Here is an 18,304-nt window from a genome sequence, read left to right as displayed (position 1 = left end):
AATCAGAGTACAGGTAGATGCTGACATAATTGAGGACCCGCACTTGGCCCTTTGGGGACGAATTTGAAGTGATTGGTTAAAAAAAACAGTCGCCTATACAGTTGACCAATGCTGCAGGTCACACGTTTTAAAAACACAAGCAAACAAATGTACCTGATCTATCTATCTATCGATCGATCTGTCCATCTTCGCAACCGCCTGACATTTGGGTGACGTCACTATACCCGGAAGCATTCACTCACACGTTTTTCTTGTTTATAGTTACCATTTTGCATGTTGTGCAAAAACACTAGATAAACACGTATGGATAATGCTATGTGAATAATATGTGATTATTTCACAGAAAGTCTGAGTCCCGCCCCTTGCACGACTCTCTCCCGCCACAAACCGTGCGTGTGCGTGTGCGTGTGCGTGTGCGTGTGCGTGTGCGTGTGCGTGTGCGTGTGCGTGTGCGTGTGCGTGTGCGACCTCTGCCACGTGCTAATCAGCTGATGCGCCGCAGCCGTGTATGCGTGTGCCCGCGTATTTCAACTTGCGGCCGGGCGCGCGCCACCGTCCACGCGCATTGTTCGTCGTCGTCATGCCTCCGCTGGAGAGGAGCCAGCCTCTGCACAGCAAACCCTTCAAGCAGAGGAAAAGCTTCGGTGAAGCAACGCAGCGGAAAAAGTTAGCCAGAAAGAAAAGAGGAGCAAGATGTTGATTGTGAAATTCTTCTTTTGCTTTGTGTGCAGCCACCAGGAAGCAAGAGGTGGCGGGAATCCGCTCCAAATTCCCCAACAAGATCCCGGTGAGTCACGCAATGAGGTTTGCAAGTAATCCACTACTTCTACTCCCTTGCTGTACTTGAGCAAATTTTTCTGCTCTCCAAGGATATATTTTTCTCGCGACAGTTTTATTTTTTCATTTATTTTTTTTAACCAGGGGGCGCCATTTTACCCCGTAGCGCCCTCTTGCTGAAATCGCTCAAGTGCTCTCGAGTTCGCCTTGCATGTTACGGCTCACCTGTTTTCTGGGTGTGGTCACGTGACGTTTGCAACGCGATCCAGGGGGGTGCTTGCCCTCGTTTCAGTCGAAAGCAGAGGGCGCTACAGGACAAAATGCTCCACCAACGCGGTCTTGATCAGAACAGCGGAGGCACGTTGAACATTCTTGTAAAGTCTATTTTATTATTTTTTCACGTGGCTTCACTTTTTTGACTGACTTCAAAAGCTTAATTTTCCCACTTACCCAAGCAAAAACTGACCCCAACTTTTCTTGACAATAGTATGTTCTATGCAGCAGCCCCACTAGTCTAAGCACGACATTTTGATATTGCGTTTGTGGAATGAGTTGAGAAGCCTAATCCACCCTTTTTAAGTCAATCTCAGGGGGTGGCCATGTCGCCACTTTCTGTTGGCTGAAAATGACATCAGTTGCTCACGACTCACTTGTTTTCCGAAGCTGATCTGTGATTGGGCGTTAACTAATCCCTGAGCAACTGTGGTGTTGTTTTCAGTCGACAGAAGTGACAAAAGAGCCGCCCCCTGAGATGGCTAAAAAACGGGTGGATTTTGCTGCTTAACGCATTCCGCAAACGCAATATTAATCAGAATGCCACGTTTAGACTAGTGCAAGCGCGTAGAACATATTGTCAAGAGAATTTGGGGGTTGACTTTCTCTTGAATTTGTGAGCTGAGTTGTACTTTTTACTCAAGTGCTTTTGACACCTGACTTCCTGTTCTCAGGTGATCATCGAGCGCTACGAGCGGGAAAAGTTTCTCCCTCCTTTGGACAAAACAAAGTTCCTTGTTCCACACGAGCTCACCATGAACCAGTTTGTCACCATCATCAGGTAATCATTATGTGAAGCTTTCATGAAGTCAATAGAAATCGATTTACAATCGGGAGGCTGAAATAAGATAATTTGGACAACTAAGTTCAAGGTCTCGGAAGATTTATCAATAAAAATGCTGGGCATTTCATCTGTTAGTTCGTTTATTGCTCCGCTTCAAAAGTTTTTATAAAGTAAAATTTTAATTCTCCAATGTTTTGGGGAAAAGGCTGACATTTCTTGGCATTTGCAATCTTTTGAAAATCACTGCATGACTGAAGCCCTTTCAACAGAAAATCAAAACACTTGACATTAATTATTGACAAACTTTTGCATTTTGCTCACCAACTCAAACAGGCTTTTTTTTTTTTTTTGACTCAGACGCGCGCATGTTGGTATGAGCCCAGACATTGGGTCATTGACATCCAGTCACGAATGGAATGTGTCCGTCATGCTGCCCGGCGTGTCGTCGCTGCTTTTTTTTTTTTTTTTTCTCTCGTCGCTGCTTAGTTCACACAAGAGCTGGATGTCGATTTCAGCTTCGATCTCAAATGAACCTTTCACATGAGCCTTTTTTTTTCGCCTGGCGTATCGCTTTGCAGAGGTGGGCTCAGACCTCGTGCTGATATTTTTGCAGATGATTCCGGCTCTGCCAGAAGGAGGGCTGCACCGCTATGGGTGTGATCACGCAAAGAGTCTCCTTTTAAATGTTGCTTGCTTCAAAAATTGGGAAATCCAGAAATTGGCAATTTCATTTGATTAAATTCAGTTTGCATTTAATTGACTTTTTTTCTTTTTTTTTTTAACTGCCGCTCAACTGTTAAATTGTTTTTCCATTAACCCCCGTGTGCCGCCCAGGAACCGCATGGCGCTGTTGCCCTCGCAGGCCTTCTACCTGCTGGTGAACAACAGCGGTCTGGCCAGCATGACGCTGAGCATGGCTCAGGTCTACGGGGACCACCAGGATGACGATGGCTTCCTCTACATGACCTACGCCTCCCAGGAGATGTTTGGACAACTTTAGCACAGGCAAACCCAAACAATGCCCCAGCACCCCCAAGTGTGTGTAAATATAAGAAAATGTTTTGTCGATTTTAATAAATAAATCTTATGTACACGTCACCACCTTTACAATGCATGTGAAGTGCAGCCATTTTTTTCGACTTGGGGTTGCCATGCTCATATTCTGTGCCGTCTGTGACTTTGAGGTGAACTGAGATGCTAAATCTGATGCTGTAGCAACATATTAAAATGGTGGCGGTCACAATTCTTGGTGGGCAGCGAGAATTGGCCTTCCCATCATGGGCTGCACATTTGCTCTGAAAAAGTATGATCGCCAAAAATCAGGAAGCAAAGCCCAACCCTGGCTTTCTGCGTACTGCAGCCAGAGGCTACACTGTGCCGTTAGCTTTGAGTCACAATTACAAGTGGGTAAGGACAATTTGGAGCACAAAAACCGGCTCCCCATCTTTGACGCGCTAGCACCATGTTAGCCAGCTCCGACCATTAACATAAGGTAAGAGGAATAAAATGTCGTCTTCTCACAAGTTCAAGTAGACCAAAGACGCTTAGTCAACTGTAACGCACGTACGCACTCACTCCGAGAGACGCTCAGTTTGCTACACTTGCATTGCAGAGGTGGACATTGCTGACCAATGACGGGACGCCTTTTAAACCTGAAAGACTGACGAGTGACGGAAGTGGGTTTTTATCTGTCAGTGTAAGCGCCGCTAAGTGCGACCGTTAGTCCTTCACTGGCGGGGCACCCTTTTTTTTGGGGGGGGGGTGTCAGGGGCAATGGACTTCCGACAGGTTGACTGCAATTGAATTGGTCACGAAAAACGACAGACCGGCAACATTGGGTAAAATGCCCGCCTGTTTCATTGAATGAACAATCAACGGTTAATCTAGGATTTCCTTTAAAAAAAAAAAGCATTTAGGGCACTGTGAGAGGAGCATGGATGTAAACAATAATGCACGTGACAAGTACATTCCTTGACAATCTGTTTCACGGCCATATTTTGAATGGTCTTTTTCCTCTGGATAGTTTCACTTTATCTTTGTTTTAGCCATTTCAAAAAGGTACAAATCCAAATCAATTATCAAAAGGATATGGAATACTTCTGCATATCGCCCAGCCCGAAAGGGCGAGAATTTGGACCATTTTAACAAACGGTTCCAAACGCTGATCAAATAAACAGTGATCGATTAACAGTTGCGCTTGCGCCTCGAGTTGGAAATCGGCGCACTCGCATTTTTGAAAGCATAATTGGTTTTAATGAGTCAAGCAAAGGTGAGGAAGTGTGAAGGAAGAAAGAACGAGTCGTATGAAGCGTGGTATCAAACATCTCCTTCATGATTTAATGGACTTTGTGTCATGTATAAATATATACACTTTACAGATGGCTGGGCCACAATGGAGCACACGCTGGCTGGGTATCATCATGCTAGCACGCAGTAGCACGTATTTACACTTGGGGGTGGGGGTGTGTGTGGTGGGGGTCAAGGAGGGGTAGTGGTAGTCGGCCCCCGCTAAGAGCAGCCAGAAGGCACGAGATCAGAGATCACGCGTGTGCTAAAAGCGTGTGCTGCATTGTGAAATGGGGACAATGTGAAGACATGAACAAAACCAAACAAAAAAACATGCGCGTGTGGATTAATTAAAAAGGGGACACGCACAAGTGTGTGTGTGTGTGTGAAGAAAAAGAAGGCCTGCTGGCTTCCGTGGTATTGCTGACTCGGGGTAAAATTTGTGAATCTTGTGTTGTTGTTGTTGTTGTAGCTGCACGCACCGTCTCAAGGCTCCTCCTCGGGCCACGCGCGGCGCCACGCGCGCACGTCCCCGGCTAGCTCGCCAGCCGCCGTCCGTGTGATCAGCAGCAGCCTCCGGACGAGGTGTTGACGGGCTTGCTCTGGATCTTGACGTTGGACTTGTCGGCGTTGGCGGCGGCGGCGCCGGGGCCCATCCGCTTCTTGATCTCGGCCGCCATGGTCATGAAGGCCTGCTCCACGTTGGTGGCGCTCTTGGCGCTGGTCTCCAGGAAGGGGATGCCCAAGCTGTCGGCAAACTCCTGAACACACGCCAAGGTGGCGATTACGATCGGAACGGCCATTTGCGTCCACGTGAGGTGTGAATGTTGAAACGTTGAAGGAATTAGTAGTCCGTGCTCATCATGACCTTTCCTTCGGCCGACTGAATGCAAACGCCGCAACAGAAAAACAAAGTTCAACGTCACGTTTCAACTAGGGATAGGCCGATTGTCGGCCAGGCCGATTGTCGCCGCCGATATTTGGCTTTTTGACGAATATCGGCATCGGCCTTTTTTTAAACACTCTGCTGGCCGATAAATCAATTGAAAACTCTGGAAATCAAAACAAAGACGTGAAAGTTGACCATTTCTGTCATTTTGAAATTTTGGAGGACTTCATTTGCTGTAGAAAACTACATAGAGCTATCGTTGTCACTTTTTAAGACATGCTGACAACCCTGGGTCCTCCCTGAACCTTTTGTTCAAATTTTCAATTGATATTTAAAAAAAACATCAAAAAAAAAAAGCATGTGCAAGCGAATATGCGCATCGGTAAGTCAGATGTCTGTGCTAGGCAAAGATAATATGTGACAAGATGGCGGAACCAGCAAAACCTCATACGAGCGCAGCAAGTCAAATGTGTGAAATCTAAATCTGATTGAGTTTTTTGTTTTAATAAAGGTGCCAGTTTTTCAACGGACTATAAAATGTAAGCCAATGTAGCGATGCATCGGAATCGCAATTGAATCGAATCATAGGCCTCTGAATTGGAATTAAATCGAATCGCGGGCCTCTAAATCGGATCGAATTTTGAGGTACCCACGTGAGGTACCCACCACTATTGGCAGGGATCCGGTGGATCGAGCCATTTTTGGAAAAAGCACCCGCAAAAAAAAAAAAAAAAAAAAAAAAAAAGGCCAGGCAGGAACTTGGATCTTGAGCCCTCCGAAATGTTGTTGGTGCTTTTGGATTTATTTGAAGGGTGCTTCAGCAGCCCCAAAAAGTGCCTGCGCTTGAGCCCGTGGAAAGGTGTGACTGGCGTAGCGTGAAGGTGTGACGGACGCTGACCTTGGACGTGGTGTAGTCCACCACCTTCTTGGTGGTCAGGTCGCATTTGTTGCCGACCAGCAGCTTGTTGACGTTCTCGCTGGCGTAGCGGTCGATCTCCTGGAGCCACTGCTTCACGTTGTTGAACGACTCCTGGCGCACGCAAGGAAAATAACGTCACACCCGGGAGCTGCTTTAAGCCAATACATTGCCTCCCATGACTTTGCTACGGCCTCTTCTGAGATTAGGTACACCAGCTAATCAAACCCGCAGAAAGCCACAAAACTACTTTATTCTACTTTCACCACATTCTTTTCCCCCAAAGTGCTCCTGGTGACCATAACCAGACTAATTCCTTTGTTTTTGGAGAATAGCTCTTTTTTTATTCCAAGCAGTAAATAAATCATCTATAAATTGAGGGGGGTTATGTATGGGTTTGGGGGGGGGGGGGGGGGGCAAATTTGCCACATTGTATTGATATTTGACCACACCTGGAGCTTTCGAGAAAAAGGTGCTTTCATTCAAATGTTTGCCTCTTTTCCGGTGTCTATTGTATACAGTGTTTTATGCCAATGATTCCATTTTGTTGTATTGTGGCTTTTTTGTTGTTTGTATGTCAAGCGGTGCTTTGTTACAGCGCCAGCTCTTATGAAATGCGCTATATAATTACAATTGTATAACTAATTATCAAATAGATTTTTGATCATTGGATGAATCATTTCGAGAGCTTGTTTAGCTTACAGTTGTCCAAATCCTCAGCCTCCCAGTAAATATCCCAAACGTTCCGTTTTTCCACGAAGGGATGGAAATTCATGGACAGGTTCATCATTTAGTACAATAGCCGTGAGTGGCGCACTTGCGGGGGGGGGGGGGGGCGGCTCATTGGGGTTCAACATTAACGGTGGCCGCTAGCCACTGCGTGATTGAGCGGCCACCCCGAGTTCTCAGACGGCGGCCCAACTGGGACAGAACAAATTTCACAACTAAATACTATGACATCAACATGCTATTGCTTTTAGACTGCGATATTTTGATTGTTATGCAACTGCGATCTATTACCGCACATTTTTCCCCCCCCTGTCAAATGATGTCCCTCTACAAGGAATGGCTGGAAAAAGATGTAAAGCTCATAAAAAGTCAAATGTGAAATATTCAGATTGATTGGGCCCAATTGGGGCCGCCAACCAAAAAGGCGTTCCGTGTTTGAGTGCGTGTTGTCCTGGAGAAAAGTCGGCGCCTGCCGGCCGAGCGCTTCGACGACCGAGCGGCGCCGCTGACCTGGTCGGTGACGTCGTACACCACGATGATGCCGTGCGCGCCTCTGTAGTAGCTGGACGTGATGGTGCGGAAGCGCTCCTGGCCGGCCGTGTCCCACTGGCACAACACAAGACAAGACAAGACGGGGGGGTTGAATGGGGGGGGAACCAACAACAACAATAACAACAACGCGTCGAGGGCCAAACGGCCAGCGCGCCGCGGAGAGTGCGCCGACGCTGGTCCGCTCACAATTTGCAGTTTGATGGTCTTCCCGTCCAGCTCGATGGTCCGGATCTTGAAGTCCACGCCGATCGTGCTGATGTAGCTCTCCGTGTACGTGTCGTCCTGGGGCGCGCGCGCGCACACACACAAGCATTTGTTGAGCGGTCGTCACGGTGACACAGTGCCAAACGGCAGAAGAAGAAAAACTTACTGCAAAGCGAAGCAGCAGACAAGACTTTCCAACGCCAGAATCTCCAATCAGCAAGAGTTTGAATAAATAGTCACTGGACGGACGGACGGACACACACACACACACACACACGTTGCTAAGTACACACGCCGTGTAGCTTCATTTTTTCATCTTCATTTTGCCGCCCGACGTGCGGCACGAACAGCGCGTAGCGTTTTGGCGGACTTTATTCATTATCGATATTATGATCGCCATAAGCGATGGCAATCAATTTCAGGTGGATCGCGCTGATCGGATCGGAGCATCTTGACCTCATCCCACCTTTCTCTTTACCATCGTCGTCCACTTCCATCTCATGCTCTGATTCGCTAGCTAACAGCCAATTCAAGTGATCAATTGTCACCAAAGGCCGACGTGACTTTGCATACCGGCAATCGACGGCTCGTGCATTCAAATCGTATCGAACGAGCGCGGTGACACAGAAATCTTTGATAGTCTTCACAATTCTCAATATTGCCTTTCCTTTCACTTACATTTGTTTCTGCTTGTATTATGGGTGAGAGTAAGCCTTTTATTTCACGAAAGCCTGATTATGGATGATATGATCAACAATGGCTTCTCGCCAAGCAAAAATGTCTCCGTTATAAAAGATGTTGTCATATTCAGTGTGCAGATCAATAGTACCCCCACACTTTTTTAGCTAGACGGTCAGACTAATAAACACACGGTGGCAGAGCATCCAAGAGCCTCAGTGTAATGCCACTGTGTGGAAACGGCAGTCGGCTAGAACTAATTATATGCAACACGTCGTCACGTTTGGAAAAATCTTTGCTGTTTCTAAATTGCAGGCTACTGAAAATCCAGGATTTTGGAGTTCAAAATGTGACAAAATGTACTAATATATCAAAATATTCAAATAAAGTTAGAAAAAAATGAATGCGCAACCGCAATGTGAAAAGCACCGTAGTGTTTAAAAGCAAACATGTTTCAAAGCAAGGTGATGGAACGGAGTGCAGAGGTCAAAGGTGTGACGTTAACAGGAATAGGAACGAGCTGCAAAACAAGACGCCAGCTCAATTAGTTAAAAGGCTTATCAAATTGAGGGAGAAGACCGCATTTCTGCAGAACAGCTAAAATAAAAAAAAAACAATCATTTGGAAGACTTGGTGAGAGAGGCTAAAGGGAAATTTCAAATTTCTTCTGGAAAAAAAAAGTCAGAAAACGATTTATTTTTCTCTCGTCTCATTTCGATTTTTTTCTTTTGCTGTTATGGAAACAGATGTAAGCATTTCTTTTTTTAAATCTCTAAGAAGGAATTAAATAAATCCTAAATCAACCATCACAAGCGTTGAGTGATGACGTCAAGCGTGAGTTACGTAATCATCAACAAAACAACTGTTAGCATTGATGCTAACTTGACGCGCGGATGTGGCAACTTCCTGTTGGCAACTCGTGACTCATCGCATCACATTTTAAAGCTCGTTTTGTCGCCTCAATTCTTGCCGTTGAGCACCCACGCAGCGAAATGAAGCGTCATTTGGTTTTGGTTTTGGTTTTATTGCGAGGGGGGAGGGAGGGGGGTTAAAACTCGTCAAAATTGTAACGTTCGGCTAAGGCTACCTAGCCGCCCGGTAACCCGCTAGCCGGCAAGGAAATCAACCAAGTCGACACAATGCCAAAGACGCGACAACATGATGACATACGCCTGGACGACCCAATCAAAAATAATTATCACAGAAAGAAAAAAAAAAAAAAAACATATCGGTGCTGCTCCGGGGAGGCTAACAAAGCAGCTGACGTTAGCTTCGCGTTAGCTTAGCTTTAGCTTCGCTGCTGACAGCTCAGCTGGCCGCCGGAGCTTTCCTGTCTCTTACCGACGGCGACACACGACAGTAAAGAGCAACACTTACTATTCGGGATTCATTTTGGACTACCGCTCGGGGACGCTCGTCGCGGTGGGTTTGTTTGGACTTTGGTGGCAGGTTCGCCGTGGAGAGGGACGAGCGCGGACGTTTTGAGGTGTCCAAAAGCCAAGGGGTAAAAAGAGAAAAAGAAGTGCCGAAACTAGTTGTCGCAGCCAGTACGGCGTAATCGAATCAAATATGGCTGTCGGCACCGCCTACCCGGAAATAGAAGGAGCGCGGCATCGTGGGTAGTGTAGTCCCGTGGCGCCACCATCGCGCACTACAATGGCTGGTGATCGAAAAGCGTTACTTTCAAACCCGGAATGAAAAAAAAGAAGGAGATTCAATATTCCTTTAATTCCAAATATTTTCCACATTTCAGAGATCCCCACAATTGCGTAATGCCATATTTTCCCTGTGAAAGTCCACATTTGTTCACATTAAATGTTCCACACTCAGACAAGATTCGACGTTATTGCCACCTCCTTCAATTTCCCTGACTGATTCGGGGAATTACAAATATTTAGATATTTTAAATATAAATATTTTCCACAAATTCACAGGGAAAATCCACTTTTTCCACTTCATACGTTCTACCTCCTGTCATGTTGTGCTCATTTCCGCTCAGACTTTTATTTTGAAGGTGTTAAAACCCAATTCTAAGCGGCCAATTAGATGACATCGTTTTTACATTCCAAATTCTTACATTCATTTTATGCACCAACCCACAACTCAAATCGGGAGCGGTGCAAAGTCGAATATCTCCTGACGGACAGCGATGGCGTCTCTACGTGCAGTCTCTGAAGCTGTAGCTTTAGCGTAGCGTCTTCTCAGGCCAAATCTTCTCGAGCTTCTTCCCGCCAACGTGCAGGAAGAAGAGAATTCTACGAAACGTCGAAACCCCTAGTAGTTTGTCGTAATCTCCCAATCTCGTGTTGCTTTCAAATTATGAGAAAATGAGCAATTCCACCCTCTAGTGGCCAATGTTTTGTGTTCAAGCCAACTCGCGTGATACAGTCGCGTGCAGCCGACTCGTGAGCGAGCCCACTTGAATGGAAATTGTTACCGGACCGGGCGCCTGCTGCATGGCGACATTTGTCAGTGGGAGGGCAGCAGCGTGTTTAGGGTTCGTCAGCAAAAGTCGTGCACGCGCACAACATGGCACGAGCGACACAATGACATATCACACGCACGTACCAAAAGTTGCTGCCATCGTTTAATCAGTCAGGTGCTTCAACACTTTCTCACAAGGACCTGCAGGTGTATGGAGGACCAAAACTGCCCAAATTTAAAATCCAAATACCGGTATATAATAATAAATAAAAGTGGAAATAAAAAAAAAAAACAATATAAAGAAATGTAATCTAAAAATATGCCCAGGTCAGAAGTTGGGCTGGGCCAGGTCAGTGGGCCTAAATCAAACTGCCAGTGCCGATATTTTTTTTTTTTTTTTTTTTTTTTGGTGCCAGCCCGGCCCTTATAGCGCCTAATAATGTAGCCAAAGGTTTTGAAGTGTCAATTCTAACAAAAGATATTAGCATCAAGCATACTTGTTTTGTTTCTCCAATGAGCATGACTATTTTTGGATGGCTCTTTCCGGGCAGCCCCCGGCCCGGCTGAAGCGCCAATCGACAAAACTAATGTTGTGTGCGGCGCCAGCCAGCGTGACAACGCCACACAGACGACGAGCGGGATGCCCGCTGAGGGGGCGACGCCTCAGCCGGCCGCCTGGTGTCTGCCGCCGCAGCATCGGCAGGCCACGCCGCAGCGGTGGAGGGCGGTGAGCGGCGCGTAGCAGCACATGCACGGCGCCAGCAGCGCCAGCGCCAGCAGAGCGCTCCAGCGCAGACAGAAGCGCTCGTCGCCCGCCTCGCACGAGCACGGGTCCGAGTAGTCGCCCTCCGGGTCGGCCATGCAGTGGTACAGCAGGCTGTCGGCGCACCACAGGAAGCTGACGCGCCGGATGCACGTCCGGATGGGGTCCGGCGCTTCCCGGCAGCGCCCCCGCCCATTGTCCTCGCGGCGGAACACATCCTGACAGTAAACGCAGCGCAGGCGCTCGCCGTCCTTCCGGCCGCGCTTCGGCCGGGGCTGAGCCGTCACCGCCGCCCTCGGCGGCTCGAGCTTGCCCGGCGGGTACGGGTAGCCGTAGCCGAGCTTGGGCGGGCGGTAGGCGTAGGCGTCGGCCGGCGAGCGCTTGCCCCGCGTGGCGGCGGCGTGGCGGTAGTCCTCGTAGCCGGCGAGCCAGGCTGACGCGTCCCGCCTGCTGACGCGCATCTCCTCCTCCAGCTGGAAGCTCACGTGGCGAGGGAACGCCTGCGCACACCCACTACAACTGTCAAGACAGACGCGGCGCACCGAGCGACGCCGCCCGAAAAAGCCACCAAACGACGATCGTCGACTGACGTCTCCGTCGGTGGAGAACTGTCAAGGGAAATGTGATGTCTGTTAACACTTGCGGTGCTTCTCAAACTTAGCGACTCAAAAACACTTGCCCTCCGAGAACCACGCATTTGATCGACGGTTAAAATGGGGGACGGGGGGCAAAAAAGTGCTACGATGCTCAAGTAGGAGGAAATCCAGCGTGGGGCTAATGCCCCTTAAAACGTGTTTTGTTTTCTCCTTCTTTGAGATAACTGTTGTTGTGATTTGGACTAAACAAATAAAAGTTGATTTGATCTGGATTTGACTTAGAAGACATCCACAACTGAACGGTATGGACATGCAGGTGGAAAAATATTTAGAACTACATCCAGTTTTCTTTGGGTGGGCAGAGCTTGTCCGTGGGTGGGCGCCGCCCATGTACTCAAATACCCCCTAAACGTTACCTACTTAAAATCTACCGCAAAAGTCACTGAAATACTCCAGTTCAATCAAAATTCTCTTGAATACGAACATAGGAAAATAAGCGCCGTACTCAATCATCTAGCATGTATCGCTCACAAAAGCGAAATCCAATTTATTCCTGAAGAAATGTTTGAGAAGAAACAATTGTAAATGACCCATTGCGGCTGTAGTATTGCGCTTCAAAGTTCAACACGACCGACCTGCACTTGACAAACGAATGTGCTTTTCAATCGACGTTGAAGCCTTGCGCAGTGAAAACGAGTCGCGGACGTCGACGCGGCGCCCCTCCCGACATGGCCGCCCCACTCACTTGCTCCGGGAAGCAGCGGTCCGGCACGGCGCGGTCGGCCGGCCGTCGCTGCTCGTACGCGCGTCCCAGAATGCAGCGGTGGTGGCGGGGGCGGTGCTCGCCGAAGGCCAGCGCCGCGGGCTCCCTCCGCCGGGACGAGTCGGACGAGCTGTCCGTGGCCGTCTGCGGCGGCAAACGCAAACGCGTCACCGGCGTGACCGCGACGTCGTCATCGAGCGTCGCCCGAGCTCACCGTGAACACGTCGTCGTCTCCCAGCTCCGCCTCCTTCTGCGGCGTGGACGACGACGTGGTCGAGCCTGGAAAAGAAGAACCGGGACCCTTTTCCGAGGAAGTCCTTTTCTGAAGCCTTTCTGCGACTCTACCAGTCTAGGACACGCCGTGACACTCAAAGCACAGCGGCAAAAGACTGAGCACGTAATATCTGAACATAAACTGCAACACATGTCAACAGACAATATAACGGTAGCTCGCAATTGTATTCTTTATCCTCTACGTAGAACGACACACATTAGTGCCGTACTGAGGAGTCGAGACAAATTGAGTCTCAGAAAACAAAGACAGCATGTCTGTCTTTTGCTGGCCCCTGGTGGCCAAGGCGGGCACACCAGGAGTAGCAGCAAAACGTGCAGTCAATTGATGCACTCACCAAAAAAAAAAAAAAAAAAAAAAGCAAAAAAAACGGTTTCATTGTTTTGAGCTCTAAGTCAAACGAGTTTGTGAGAATAAAATGACTCGTTTCCAACGCCACTGGCTCCGACCGACAGTCACGCGGCCGTACCTTCCGTCAGGTCCTCCAGCGCCTTCCGTACGCCGCGGTCGAACGACCGCGCGTCGGCCGGACTCTGGAAGGTCAGGCCGCACTTCCTGTTGTCCACCCTCCAGTGGTGGAAGGTGGGCGTGGCCTTGTTGTAGACCAGGTCCTTCTTCAGGAAACATTCAAGTATCACCTGACACCACAGGAAAAGACATCATCAGACGGAAAGTGCCACGTCTGGTTAAATAAGATGTCACCAACCGGCGACTGGCGGGAACACGTGTGCCGCGTGTCTGCCTTTGTTGCCGGGGCTCAACGCGCGCCGCTGGCTCGCTTGGAGCCGACTACATACACCGGATGTGGGCTTTCCTTCCTTCTCGCTTCTCGCTCGCCGCTGTTTACATGCTCGCACCTCCCGCCAGAAATTCCATGGAGGCGGGAGGAGGTAGAAATGTTTTGGGGTAACGGGAGGGCGGCCCCTCGATGACGTCCCGTCCGCCGGTCGGAGTTCTTGCCATCGCCGCAAATGTCCGCTCGATGCTTCAAGTTACTGTCGCGCTCCACAACTTTGCAAGAGCCTATTCTACCTTGGACTGGACTGGTTGCCATGGCAACAGAAATCGACACCCTTTGTTGGAGCGTAATATCTTTTGCGCGCGTAGCATTTATTTGCACGTAAACCTTGATGGTTTTCTCCTCTTAAATCTGCGAAATGATTTTTTTGGAGAGGATTTTGTGAACAATTCCTCCCGGTTTGGGTCACGCATAGCGGATGGCGTGAGAGAGTCTGACAGGGTGACGGGAGCGTCACGTCATGTGATGGACTTGTATTATTTTGCATTTCTCGACCACTGGGATATCTTACATTTGGTCTATTTATTGAATGTTGGTTTTCATGTTCACGGTATGTGCATGGCGTGACTCTTGACCAGAGCAGATACACTGTTTTTTTGCCAAGAACGCCCGCCACGTAGTAAGTAGTAGAAGATCTGTCGCTCCTAAAATAGCGGCGGGAAAGTGTCATTTTTGAGGGACTGGCTGAGGGTGCTCAAACAGACGTGACAAACTGCAAATTAGCGACGACGGAAGCGCAGGTAAAATAACGATGACTGAGCGACTGACTGACGATTAGCATTTTGGTCGGGCTTGAAATAACGGCGGCCTGACGATGACGGACGGGCGGCCCAGCCGTTGGCGAATGACGGATGACGGAGCGGCAAAATGTACTGACGCACTCACCTCTATAATTTAGGAACGGTCATGGTCTGTCTTTGAGTTTGGTTCTTGACGCAAGTGTTTCCTTGTGTTCCTGTGTTCGTATGTCTCGTTAAGTCACCGGGTCCACCTGCGCTTGTCATCCCAGTCCCTCGTGTTAGCCAATCGGCTCCCTCCAGTGAACAATGACACTCCTCAATGTCAAAATGGGTTTTTAACGAGAAAGATGAGGAAGCCCCGCATTAAAATAAATGAATATAAAATAAATAAATACATAAAATCAATAATAAAGAACAGCTAACTAACAGCAGGGTAACATCTTCATTAAAACGCACTTAAAATAATACACACATACTGTGGTAATAAAGACGAGACAGCAATAACTTGAGAGCGTCAAATAAACATTAGGGCAACACTTACAATAATTAAATGAACGGATCGTGACACTGAGCTAAACAGCGGTAGATTGCTTCCGTCTAGCATCGCAGATAGGATAACCGACACTGCCCTCTGGTGGAGGGCGACACATCCTTCATCCAGCCCTGTGTCTTGTCCAGGTGTTCCTCGTCGTCTCGTCAATTTCTCTGTCTTTATAGTTCCCTGCTTTCTTTCAGTCCCGGTCGGTTCGTTGTCATTTGTCAAAGTCAAGTCAAGTCAAATCCGATTCCTAGTGCTTGTTTGGTTTCCTTTGATCCTTCTTGTTTTGGTATTATCTCAGCGCCGTGTTTGCCTTTTGGTTTCCTTTTCATTAAGTACTTTATACTGCACGTCATTTTCGCCTCCTGCCTCCCTGCATTTGGATCGTCCTCCACCTTGCTGAGCGTGACGGGTATATTTATTATTGATAATTATATAATTGCGCCCCCCCCATGCATTTCATGTGCCCCCCTGAAGACTGAGGTCTGGAAACGGGTCCGGTGCACTTACATACTGTAGCCAACAACTTCGATTTAGTAGACACAAATAGGACCCCAAATTTGTTTTAGTTTTGTGGAAGTCAAACTTAAGCCGCTTTAAGGCACGTCCAAGCCTGAAAGTCCTTCCCAGGTGAAAACGTGAAATTTATGACAGTGTAATGCATAATCGATCACGTTGGAACATGAAAGTGATCACGTTAACCTAACGCTAACTTGGCACATTCACATGTGAAATGTGTCAGCTTTTCCCGTGAGAACGATCGCGGTGAACAATGTGAAACTGTTCCCGCAGTGACGCGCAAACAGCCGCGGCCACCTGTCTGTCTCGCAGTCGCTCTCCGTGGATGAGGAAGCCGCTGCGGCCCACCGGCCCGGCGGGCGTCAGCCGGCACACGCCCACGCGGCTCAGGCCGCCGTCCTGCGCCAGCCAGCCGCCGCTCGAGTCGTCGCGCGTCATCACCACTGCTTTCACGCGCACCATGTAGCTGTCACTGCACACCACAACGGCACACGTGGGACAAAGAGTCCCGTCAATGGAGTGAGCTTCCACGGGTGGCTAAAGCTAGCTTAGCAGGTTGCTTTGCATTTGACCCCTGCCATATGTGGACACTTGATGTTATTACACTTGTACACATTTTCTTATACATCCTTAAACATGAATTGAGTGAGGCTCCCCCAGGCCGCTGAAGTGAGCATGTTTGTTTACATGTGACCCAGCCACATGTTGACACTTGATCTCCTTATGCTTGTACTCTGTGTTCTTATCCAGAAACATGAATGGAGTGAGGCTGCCCCAGGCTGCTAAAGTTAGCATGCTTGTTTCTTCCACCCACACGTTGACACACTTGTTGACTTACACTTGTCCATAGAAATGTTCGAAATATCTACAATCAGCCGCTCATTGTAAATATTAGATGGTAAAGTAGACGCTCAATTTGTAGTCAATTGCCCAGCTCTGCTGGACGACAACATCATGAAAGTCATTTGAAAATGAAAACAAGCGTGGGCTAACTCCACTGGAGTCGTTTCGAAGTTAGGTGCAGAAGTGAGTCGAGTGAAATCTTTTGGGTGAGTCCTGCTCTAAATCAATGTTGAGTTGCAAATTTTGCCGCTTCATCTGCGCCAGGCCCGGCGGGGCCAACGTCCGGCAAAAGTGGCACTTCAGCTTGGCTGCTGGTGACATCATCTCGCAGGACACATGTTGGCACTTGGACCACTGCTGCACTCAACTTTTTTTCTTTTTTTTTTTCAAATCCCGGGGTTTTATCTTTCTTTTTTTTCGGGCAACCAATGAAACTGAAAATAAAAGATAACCGTACCTCGGTGGCACAGAAAGGTGTCACTACAGTACATCAAAATAATGGTATTTGACCAAATGTCCAAATCTGGGGGAAACTACAATGACTGTAAAACTGCGTCAAAAAAAGAAGTAAACGTTGCCATATCAATTGGGAAGCCAGAAATCCCCTCCGATTTTCTTGCCACCATCAAAGCTGCAAAATGACCAAAACGGAGTCGGGCCACTTAATAGTTGTCAAGTTTGTGGCACATTTTATTTGCGAAACGTGCGGCGGGCGCGCCGGCTCGGCTTTGGCGGCCCGAAGAATAACGAGCTGGAGCGGATGGGGCCCCCAAGCCGCCACTTTGACACCTGTGAGGGTTGCGTTGATGACATCATCATCTTCATATGGAACCGTAATTTCAATTATGGCTTCTCACACATCAGGCAAACATCAGAAGAAAAACAAGTCATGTGGCAAACGTGTGAGCACGTGTGCCGTGTTACGTGCGTGGCTTGGTACACGTGCGCGTGATACTGACTCGTCAGGCCTGTCGTGCTCCTCGTGGTTCATGTTATTTGGCTTGCGTCACGTGCGTCGCTGCGTCGATTTCCCGCCATGGCCGCACGCTGCGTCGTCTCCAGTTTGGCGCGCGCGCGCGGCTCCCGGCATCTTCCGGTGGCGTCTGTCCTCCTCCTGCTCCTTTGGCTCCTCCTCCTGCTCCTCCACGCCACAGTCCGCTGAGCTGGTCTTCCTCTTCTTCTTCTTCTTCTTCTTCTTCTTCTTCTTCCTCCTCCTCCTGCTTGAGCGACCAAAGAGGGATGTGGTCGGCTCGGCTGGTCCCGGACGAGCCGCATCTCCTCCTCACGCCATATTGGATTGAGGGAAGGAGGGGGGGACGTGACGTCACACCCGAAGGACCGCAGTCAAGTGCCAATACATCATCATCATCATCATCATCATCATCATCACCATCATCGTCATCATCAAATAATAAATGATGATGGCGTGATTTTGCTTTCGATACAAAATCGTCCTGAGAAAAATGGAGTCCCCATGCAAGTGCTGAGGATAATAATTCATTTATGCAGATAAAATGTCATTTTCACAACCACGTATTGTCAAAGTTGAGTTTTCGATCCCTCAGAAATACACGACTGTGTTGTGGTAAGAAGAACTCTACTTGAATCTCTTTCCCGGGGTGAAGTGAATGTGACGAACTTTTTCTGAATATGGAATGGGAACGATTCGTTGAACGTCTCCAGCAAGGTTGGGTGGAAAATGTGCCAACCTTATAATATAATATTCATCAAAGTTTCATTTTTTTGTTCCAATTTGTGATCAATTTAGGGGAGCTAAAATAATAATCTACTTCAGTTGAAAACATCTTAAACAAGGAGGTGATTAGTTTGTCGTTGTTGTTAAATGTACAGTTACGGATGTGAAATTTGCCTGAAAAGAAATAAAAGACTGGCCATGGTGTAATTCCTTTCCCCCCACTGCACTGTACAGTGCCTCCAG

General features: G+C 48.3%; 3 protein-coding genes across 5 annotated transcripts; 1 reads left to right on the top strand and 2 right to left on the bottom strand.

Moving 5' to 3' along the window:
• Positions 1 to 476: 476 nt before the first annotated feature.
• map1lc3c (microtubule-associated protein 1 light chain 3 gamma) lies at positions 477 to 2,932 on the top strand. Of its 2 annotated transcripts, none has more exons than XM_086032982.1 (4): positions 477 to 666; positions 732 to 787; positions 1,725 to 1,831; positions 2,669 to 2,932. In XM_086032982.1, exons 1-4 carry the CDS (start codon positions 492 to 494, stop codon positions 2,832 to 2,834), a joined length of 504 nt encoding a protein of 167 aa, XP_085889108.1. In that variant the 5' UTR covers positions 477 to 491; the 3' UTR covers positions 2,835 to 2,932. The 2 variants fall into 2 exon arrangements, with proteins under 2 accessions (XP_085889108.1, XP_085889109.1); XM_086032983.1 differs by having other exon boundaries at positions 489 to 644.
• A 1,216-nt stretch (positions 2,933 to 4,148) lies between these two features.
• Positions 4,149 to 9,668, bottom strand: LOC147146633 (ras-related protein Rab-1A). The gene is made up of 6 exons (XM_086032981.1): positions 9,466 to 9,668; positions 7,577 to 7,649; positions 7,393 to 7,488; positions 7,165 to 7,260; positions 5,908 to 6,039; positions 4,149 to 4,881 (listed from the first exon to the last, which is right to left on the bottom strand). Exons 1-6 carry the CDS (start codon positions 9,477 to 9,479, stop codon positions 4,684 to 4,686), a joined length of 609 nt encoding a protein of 202 aa, XP_085889107.1. The 5' UTR covers positions 9,480 to 9,668; the 3' UTR covers positions 4,149 to 4,683.
• A 985-nt stretch (positions 9,669 to 10,653) lies between these two features.
• Positions 10,654 to 17,671, bottom strand: spred2a (sprouty related EVH1 domain containing 2a). 2 transcript variants are annotated; one of them, XM_086032979.1, is made up of 6 exons: positions 17,325 to 17,671; positions 15,820 to 15,994; positions 13,396 to 13,564; positions 12,849 to 12,913; positions 12,617 to 12,778; positions 10,654 to 11,775 (listed from the first exon to the last, which is right to left on the bottom strand). In XM_086032979.1, exons 1-6 carry the CDS (start codon positions 17,354 to 17,356, stop codon positions 11,176 to 11,178), a joined length of 1,203 nt encoding a protein of 400 aa, XP_085889105.1. In that variant the 5' UTR covers positions 17,357 to 17,671; the 3' UTR covers positions 10,654 to 11,175. The 2 variants fall into 2 exon arrangements, with proteins under 2 accessions (XP_085889105.1, XP_085889106.1); XM_086032980.1 differs by lacking the exons at positions 15,820 to 15,994; positions 17,325 to 17,671 and adding an exon at positions 15,007 to 15,366.
• Between the last annotated feature and the right edge of the window lie 633 nt (positions 17,672 to 18,304).

The sequence above is a fragment of the Filicampus tigris genome, chromosome 6 (assembly GCF_054856515.1).
Source record: "Filicampus tigris isolate MCC_2025a chromosome 6, RoL_Ftig_1.0, whole genome shotgun sequence".
Classification (NCBI taxonomy): domain Eukaryota; kingdom Metazoa; phylum Chordata; class Actinopteri; order Syngnathiformes; family Syngnathidae; genus Filicampus; species Filicampus tigris.
This window is presented reverse-complemented; position numbering and strand designations above follow the sequence as displayed.

Coding starts and splice junctions, on each gene's coding strand:
- map1lc3c (XM_086032982.1), top strand. CDS start 492: ATGCGCCGCAGCCGTGTATGCGTGTGCCCGCGTATTTCAACTTGCGGC. Junction 788..1,724: donor AATTCCCCAACAAGATCCCG/GTGAGTCACGCA, acceptor TCCTGTTCTCAG/GTGATCATCGAGCGCTACGA. Junction 1,832..2,668: donor CAGTTTGTCACCATCATCAG/GTAATCATTATG, acceptor TGTGCCGCCCAG/GAACCGCATGGCGCTGTTGC.
- LOC147146633 (XM_086032981.1), bottom strand. Junction 6,040..7,164: donor TGTACGACGTCACCGACCAG/GTCAGCGGCGCC, acceptor TGCGTGCGCCAG/GAGTCGTTCAACAACGTGAA. Junction 4,882..5,907: donor TGGACTACACCACGTCCAAG/GTCAGCGTCCGT, acceptor GCGTGTGTTCAG/GAGTTTGCCGACAGCTTGGG.
- spred2a (XM_086032979.1), bottom strand. CDS start 17,356: ATGAACCACGAGGAGCACGACAGGCCTGACGA. Junction 15,995..17,324: donor GAGCACGACAGGCCTGACGA/GTCAGTATCACG, acceptor TGTGGTGTGCAG/TGACAGCTACATGGTGCGCG. Junction 12,779..12,848: donor GAGACGACGACGTGTTCACG/GTGAGCTCGGGC, acceptor TTGCCGCCGCAG/ACGGCCACGGACAGCTCGTC.